This window comes from Zeus faber (assembly GCF_960531495.2).
Source record: "Zeus faber genome assembly, chromosome: 16".
Taxonomy (NCBI): Eukaryota; Metazoa; Chordata; class Actinopteri; order Zeiformes; family Zeidae; genus Zeus; species Zeus faber.
In genome coordinates, this window is record NC_137202.1 from 30,176,642 (window position 1) to 30,185,574 (window position 8,933).

Here is an 8,933-nt window from a genome sequence, read left to right on the forward strand (position 1 = left end):
GAATCAGGAACAGGAAATAGGCAGGGAATCAGGACAAGGCCGGGAATCAGGACCAGGAACAAGCAGGGAATCAGGAACCAGGAGCAGGCAGGGAGTCGGGACCAGGAACAGGCAGGGAATAGGGCCAGGAGCAGGCAGGACATCTGTACCAGCAATCAGGCTTTTATTTATTTTTATGTGCTGTCAGCATGCTGTGGATACAACAAAGAGTATTTATATGCCACTGCACCTTAGGCAGAGTTAGTCTGCAAGTGCAGTTCAAGTTCTCAATCTGCAATGCAACACTTTATTATTTTTTAAATCATCAAGAACTGCTGCAATAACTCCTGTGGATAATCTGTGCAAGGCACGGACCGTAGGCCCGGATCCTGGCCCCGCGCAGACAGACCCGAACCACCTGCAGGACCCCCATCCCCACCCATGCCACACTTAAGGTCGAGGCTGCCCCACCGCAGCCGAACAGACGCCCAACTCGGTGTTGGCTCCAACGCCCATCCACGTAGCAGAGAGTTCTCAGCGCGGCGTACCTGGATGTTAGCCCCCCCCCTCCTGCGGATGCCAGCAGGCCGCCAGATATATGGGCCCTCCACCACCCCCAGCACCCCGGGTACCCGCCGCAGAGAAGCCATGCAGCAGGAGCAAAAGGCCGCTACACCTCAACCCACACCAACAACAGCAAGCAGCCCCCCCTGCGGCCGCGGAAGGTACCCGGCAGCGCTCTCCGCAGCCCAGCCACCATGCGCATGCTGCCAGGACTCCAGCCCACCCGGCAGGGGGGCCCACCCGGCCGCCCCCCAGCCAACCATGCCCCCACACCGACCTGCCAGTGACCACCCACCCAAAAATCCAGTGCTCAATGTGTGCTGTTGGCTATTGCAGTTAAAATTGCGGGGCTGGGGGTGCGAGTCCTTCAGGCAAGTTGAACCCAAATCAATTGCACCCCTCCTGCCCCGCAGACCCTGGTCTGATGGAGTATTGTTCAGAGTAGGACTGGTGTGCTAGTGTATGTGTTCCAAGCTAATATGAGTGGGATTAAAATTTTGGGACGGACGAGAAGCACCCTGGGGCAGGAGCATGACAGGCAAGATGGCAGCTGCCCGCCGCATCCCCACCCACATAGCTTGCACCCCATCCCCATCACCACCACCCATTCCGCAAGCCCTAGGCCTATTGTGTGGTGTATGTGCTGAGTATGAGTTTTGGCACTGGGAGAGATAGGCGAATCGCGACCAGTTCGATGCAGGGGTGCAGCGGGTTGGAGAGCAACCACGCGGATCCCTTCCCCCCGGACACGACTGTGCCCTAGCACACCCACCTCCCGTATCTGGTGGTAGCCAACCTACAGAGATCAGCGGTCTGCCATGCGCCTCCTCCATGCCGGGCAGCTCCACGCCCCCATCAGGCTCCTGGAATCAGACTTTTAGACAGGAGGAGACACAGGGAAGATCACACGCAACGATCTGACAGCGGCATAGTGAATGGGGACCAGGTTAAAATACAAAAGGAGTGAAGCAGACGGTGAAGACAGGTTGTGTGACTGTTGACTTGGGACAGGTGTACAGTGGCAGGAATGTGACATGACACCAGACACAGGGAGCCAGAGAGGGACAGAGGGACAAAAGGGAGTTAGCACCCATCGGGTTGACGGCCGGGGAGCTGGAACCCTGCCCAAGCCACCAGGGCACGTAGGTGGAGGCAATCTGGAGCGTAAACATGGAGCCGGACCACTCGGGGGGTCGACCCGACCTCGGGGCAGATGAGCCGGACTGCTCTGGAGGACTACACTGTCGGCGGGGCCACATATGGGGGCAGCAGAGAGGCTGGGCATTGGGCGGGGCAACCTCAGGCTCGGGATCAAGAGTGGACCAAGTCCCAGTAAAAGTGGATGACCGCTCAGGAACGGGAACGGGCTGGACATTGGGAGAGGCCACTCAAGGCTCAGGAACTGGAACAGACTGGACCACGGGAGAGGTGGCCGATGACTCGGGAACCAGAGCAAAGTGGACCTCGGGAAAAGCGGCTGACGACTCCGGAACTGGGGCGGACTGAACATCGGGAGAGGCAGCTGACGGCTCGGGAACTGGAATGGGCTGGACATTGGGAGAGGCAGCCGACCGCTCACGAACCAGAACGGGCTGGACCTCGGGAGATGCGGCCGATGGCTCGGGAACCGGAACGGACTGAGCCCCAACACGGTCTGCCAACGGCTCAGGAAGGTGCCGAGCCTCGACAGGGGAGACAGGCTTTGGAGACAAGGGAGGCGGAGAAGAGGGGGCATATAATTTCCACCCGTTAAACGCTAACAGCAAGAAAAACCACAAAAAACAGGATCCTGCTTCCAGGAGGTACCGAGTAGCCTGAGGAAAGCGGGCGCTTTCTCTTCAAACACCTTTGCAACGCCAAAGTCCTGCCAGGAGAAAGGCAAGCAGGGCAGCGGGGGCTCTGTGGCACTCGGCAACGAAGACACGGGGGTGCTGGGAAACAGAGACACGGGGGTGCTGTGCAACGGAGACTGGGGAGCGCCGGGCCACGGAGACTGGGGCGTGCCGGACAGGGGTGAACGTGGATGGCCTTGGGAATCCTTGGGACCGTGCCCTCTCTAAGAGCACAGTTTTCGGTTATAGAGAGCCAACACCAACCCCCCTCTTTGGAGAAATATTTGTCATATTTGGGTCTATAAACAACTGATCGTTACTCCAAGATGGGAAGAATCACGACGGGTGAGAAAATTAAACATAGAACCAAACAACATTTACCAAACATAAACATTGGACGACAGTTGTTGTTTGTTTATATGTTTATTTGTCTCACCCGTGGTGATTCTCTCTCTTGGGGTAGTAATGATCATTAGATGTTTAAAGAGGGAAACATCGTAAGATGGTTAGAGTTATTGCAGCAGTTCTTGATGATTAAAGAATGAATAAAGAGTTTCATTTCAGGTTGAGAAGTTCAACTCACTTGCAGACAAACTCTGTCCTAGATGCAATGGAACAGATACTCAGTGTTGTATGTCCAGCATGCTGACAGTACAGGGTAAAACAAACAAAAAAACCCATAATCAACAAATATTACATTTTCTAATTTAATGATGCATAGCTTGTTCTGTCAGACAACTTGATGGTACCACATGCTTCCACGCCCTTATATGGGCCGGCCTCTTTAAGCAGCCAGTCCCTCCTGCCCTACCTGCTTTGCTTCCTGCTTTGCTGCCTTCCTTGCTTGCTGCGCTCCCTCCATCTCCCCTGCATTAAACAGAGATGCAAAAGCAGTGTTTCTATTTGTCAACAGCTTTTGGAGTAACACTATCCCAACCCACTCATATTTCCTAAACAATCTTCTTTACATCAAGTTCAACTCGGGTGTTTCTAAAATAGTTGAATTCATTAGAAACATTAAACAACAACTGTGGTGTGGGAATGGTGTGGTATGAGCAGCCACACCTGACCTGGATCTACATAATTGGGGACCCAAGATCAGAGTAGCTGCTTACCTGTTGCTCGTTGGTTGGTCTAACGAGCAACAGGTAAAAACCCCTTCCCCACACACACTCGGGAGAGGAGCCCTTGTCATGACACATGTCCATCTGCTCCTGGACTTATTCTAATTAGGCCTCTCTATACAATAAACTTGTGTCTACAACCCTGCTGTCTGTGTCTCTGTGCCGGAAGGCCCTGAAAATGTCTATTGGGTGGCATGTGGTGGGCGAAACTGCCACACAACTTTCTCACACAAAGTGCACCGTTTAGCTGAGAGCACAGCTTGCTCGCTTTTATACCACATGTAGGAAGATTCTTGTGATCCGTGAATACACTTTCGCCAGCAGTGCAATGGAACCCCCGCATCAGTTTCTGTGCATTTTTTGTTAGTATATCCAGGACAGAGACACTAAGAATCTACAAAATTAATGTTTCTGTAGACATATAGTAAGCTTCCACAGCTTTAGGGAAAATCATATATCCTTCAGATTATTATAAAGAGTTTTATTACAGACTCTTCAGTTAAGCAGATACATATTGTTTGTCTCCATGCAGTGGCTGTGCGTTCCCTTTGTTGTCATGAACCCTGCTTCCTCCAACATCACCAATATGATGCTCTCCAACACCTCCCACACCTCCTGGCTCGGTACATTGGACACCAGCACAGCCTGGCAGAAAACGGATACTTTCTTAGCATTGGTGAGAAGGCAAAGGCTTCTGTCAAAATATTTTAAATGTATGCATTGAATTCATCTAGAGTTAGTGCAGCAGGTTGAGAAATGATGTGTGTTCTCATCTAGTTTTAACTCCTGGAATGACAATTTACATTTGCTTATGGCTCAATCCAGCATGTTGGCTGCACAGATGTAAATCCATTTAAAACACAACCTTAATGGATGGGTCTCACTATGACAAACTAAAGCTGATAACTACAACCAGAAGAGTTGTGTTCCAGTGTGCACATTACTATTGTCTAATGATGTTCACCTCTGTTCGGCTCATAACTCATCAAAATGTCCCTATCTAACTTATTAGCCATAGTAACTAAATAGTTTAGTAGTAATTACATATGGTGTTCCTCAAGGGTCCATGTTCGTCACACCCCTGAATGCAAAACAAATACACAAATGCAACTTGTTATTATCATGTTACATTAATATCTTGTTACTGATCGCTTTTGTGTATCAGAGCTTTCAATGAGCTTGAGTATTGTGAGTCATTGAGCACAGAATCAAAACCGACACCCAATATCACTATCGGTTGGTCTCTATTATCAAGACAAGAAATATAGTGTTGTGTCATACCCGTGCTTTCATTACTTTGCCTTTGTATATTTAAACGACTTGAATTTAGTTGGGTTCTAATTTCTAACTAACTTCTTTTGAAGGCTCTGGGCAGCTTATGCTACCAACCTTTGCACCAAAGGACCTTGTCTGCCTCCTCCTCGAAAACAGCCAGTATCAACTGTTATGCTGCTTCAGTCAATACAATAATATTTGCAATTCCACAAACTATATTTGGAGTCATGGCTGCATCTACAGGTATAAACTTTTTACACACCAAAGAATACTATCAAATTTCAATGCTTCTATTGTTTGGTTTCATTGCTGTTTAGATTTTCATTTTCAAGTTATCATTCATATAGAGAATGCCTGATAAAAGCTGATGAAATGACGAAACTGCAGCTTACACAACCGATTAACCCCGACTTTTCGGGGTTTTCCTGATACCCCTCAAATAACTTGCTTCCTTTCTCTTCCTTAAGAGATTCCTCAATAAACTCAACTGAATCATTAAAGAAAACTCTTAATTTCACTCTGTGGTCAAAATATTTACACATTTTATCTTTGTCAAAGTACAAAAACCCTGACAAAATTACTAATTACTAATTACTAATAACTAATTACTAATTAATTAAAGTACCAGATTGACATTTCTACTTCAGAAAAAGTATATAAATAGATTCTGTTCAATGTACTTAAAGTATTAAAAGTAAATGTACTTGTCATATCGAGTGCTCTGCTATAACAGAGATTATAATACTTGATAAAGTACTACTACATCTTTTATTCTGCAAATGAGTGCTCATGCAGATCCAGATTAAAATGCACAAAATTAGAAAGTAGAGGTGGTGCCATAGTAAATTACAAGGATAAGGAGCCAATGAATGATGAGCAGTTTGATAGATAAATAAAATGGAGTACAAAGCATAAATATTTGATTTGAAGAATAGTAGAGTAAAAGTAAAAAGTCTTAGAAACAGAATTAACATACGTACTTGAGTACAGAAATTAAGTACTTGTACTTTGTCACTTACCACCACTGTATAATGTTATGTAACAGTAGAATTTCTATAGGGCAGACACTGCTCGGCAATTTGCCAACTTCCTCCGTCTCAAGACTTCTTCTTCTATCTGTACCTCAGACTGGAACCAGACCTCCTACGGTTCTCCGTCTCCTTTGGAAAGTGGACAGGCAGCTATGATCCTGCCCCTCACCCTGAACTACCTCACCCCCTCCTACATCTCCATCATCGGCATCGGAGCTGTGGCTGCCGCTGTGATGTCATCAGCAGACTCAATCTTACTGACTGCAGCCTCCACCTTCACCCTAAGCATCTACAAGAACATCCTGAGGAACCAGGTGAGGAAAAATGTAGTTGTTCTCCACAGACTTTAACCTGCGTCGTGACCAAGAAGTTCCAGACCCGGGCCAGAAAAAAGTCTGGATCTCGAGACGATGTTTCAATCTGTTCTGGCCTCAAAAACATGGAAGAAAAACACTGGAACTGAGCAAAGTCTAATGCGGAAAAGTTTATTGCGGTTGATTGGTTTATTTGGTTTTATAGTGTACTTTTTTTTTTTAAGGTTTTTTCAATACATATACCTTGTATTTGCAGTTTAGTACAATATGTAATCCGTTTCTTGTCATGTGAGGGTTATTATTTAACCACAACACCTGCACTATGAAATATTTGGAATAGGTTTTTGTTTCTAACATACAGTACATGTAAAGAGCAAGTGGATGAACAAGAAAATCCATCCATGCACAATTCAATGAAGTCCAGAGTTTCCCTGGAAGCTCTTTCGGTCGATTAAGACCAGCGGTGGAAAATTTGCTTCAACGGGAAATCAGGAAGGGATGTCTTAAGTGCGTTAGGAATTCAGGCTCTGTAAGATGTATGGCAGATGAATGATGGTACATTTGACTGTACCTGCTAGAAAGCACCATGTACACTCACCAGACAGACACACATCCGCTAGGATTCACTTTTACTTCTCTTCAGTTTCAGAGCGATGCAAGGGAAAATGAAGGTGCAGTACCACTGATGGTCACGCGGGCTCTTCTGTAAAGTCATAGCCCAGGTTTTACGATGTCAAGCAGGATCTGCTGTGAGGCAATAACACCCGATGCCACAGCAGAGGATTAGGAGGGAGAAACAAGGAGACTTTAGCAGAAGAAAAACAAGGGTCTTTTACTTCGTCATGTCTTGGTTTTCCTCTCGTTTCAGGCATCCCAGAGGGAGCTGCAGTGGGTGATCCGTGCTCTGGTGGTCCTGGTTGGTGTCATTGGTACATCACTGACCACGTTCCAAAATAGCATCTTGGAGTTCTGGTTCTGTAGTGTAGCTGTGGCATACGTCTTCATTTTTCCTCAACTGGTTTGTGTTCTTTTCTTTGACCAATCTAGTGGATACGGGGCTATTATGGGATTGGTGGTGAGTTTACTGTTGAAAGGCTTGTTTGGAGAACCGATGCTTGGAGTGCCAGCTACCATCCACCTCCCAGGAGACACATTGGAGGATGGTGTTCACATCCAAAACTTTCCAGTAAATACCATGTGCGCGCTGTCCTCCATAGCCTCCATCTTTCTGTTCTCCTTCCTGGCTGCGCTGCTCTTCAACAAGCACCTCCTCCCTGCGAGATGGGACGTGTTCAAAGCCAAAGACCAAGACTCTCCACCACCAGCAGGTGGCGCCATGGAAGACAATGGGAAATTGGATGAAGAGGACCCCCAACAAGAGGCTTCAGAGCCAATGGTGGACAGCCGCTGTTAATAGACAACTGACATAATAAAATGTAATGTAAAGAGCCCAAGGATGGCTATGACCATAGGATAGAATGTAATGGAATGAAGGTAATGATGTGAACTTCTAGAACACAATATAACCAATGTTACGGTTATCAGGGGATCAGGGCCGTGGGGCTGATGTTCTACTGTTTTCGTACTGGTTTCCTGATTGTTTTCTTCCAAAGCCAGGTCCCAGCGTCTCTGGGATTTGGCTGCTTTTACAAAGAAAACAGAAAAGAAAAAGGAAACAGTGGATTTACAGAGATCTGGAGGATCAGGAAGTACAGCAGGAAACTGGGAAACTGTTAGACTGGGAAACGGTTAAACTGTTCAACTGGTCAACTGGGAAACTGGGAACCTGGAAAACTGTTCAACTGGGAAACTGGGGAACTGGGAAACTGGGAAACTCGGAAACTGTTCAACTGGGAAACTGGTATACTGGTTAACTGTTAAACTATTTAACTGGTAAACTGTTAAACTGGTAAACTGGTAAACCGGGAAACTCGGAAACTGGTAAACTTGGAAACTGGTAAAACGGTAAACCGGGAAACTGGGAAACTGGTAAATTAGTTAACTGGGAACTAAGAAACCGGGAAACTGGTAAACTCGGAAACTGATGAACTGGGAAACTGATATACTTGGAAACTGGTAAATTGTTAATCTGGTAAACTTGTAAACTGGGAAACCTGTAAACTGGGATACTGGGAAAAGTGTCTAGACGCTGCTAGAAAAGCCCCAAAAGATCCCTTTACTACTTATTATTAAACCTCATTTATAACATTTAATGAGTATGTAGTTTTGGTTTGGATGTCGGTTTGGACCAATGTACATGTCTAAGGTATTAGAAGCATCGCTCACGATGTGAGCGAAAGCCTGATGTGCTGCCCCCATCTGACCTGCTTGAGCCGAAGATATTAAATATTAATTGTGGGTAGAAATGCTGTTGTGATTGTAACTAATTATTGGGGGTTTTCACCTGTTTTTAATCCTCTGCTAATTGCTCCCTGGCTTCAATAAATCTGAGAGGCTGATTCTGTATTTCAAAAGCCAACAATAGAGAGAAATACATAATTTGAAAGACCGGGAGCAGTACAGTGTTTTAACATCTAATCTCCATATGCTGTTCTGATGTACTACCATTACATCTGATGTACTAGTAGTACATCGGATCTAGTACATCTGAACCAAGAGCAGAACCCATGACCCTGTCGCCGGTTCACTGGTCGTCCTTCCTTGGACACTTTTGATAGTAACCACTGCATAGCGGGAACAGCCACAAGACCTGTGCTTGTGGAGATGCTCTGACCCAGTCGTCCAGCATCACAATGTGCTCCTTGTCAAAGTGGTTCAGATCCTTACGCTGCTTCAACACATCAACTTCAACAG

General features: G+C 46.5%; 1 protein-coding gene across 1 annotated transcript; it reads left to right on the top strand.

The window, feature by feature from the left end:
• Positions 1 to 2,158: 2,158 nt before the first annotated feature.
• Positions 2,159 to 7,533, top strand: LOC307242167 (high affinity choline transporter 1-like; the record flags this gene model as incomplete). Its single annotated transcript, XM_080016500.1, has 4 exons — positions 2,159 to 2,216; positions 2,329 to 2,556; positions 5,902 to 6,119; positions 6,988 to 7,533. The coding sequence occupies 4 exons, from the start codon at positions 2,159 to 2,161 to the stop codon at positions 7,531 to 7,533; spliced, it is 1,050 nt and encodes a 349-aa protein (XP_079872626.1).
• Positions 7,534 to 8,933: the final 1,400 nt, after the last annotated feature.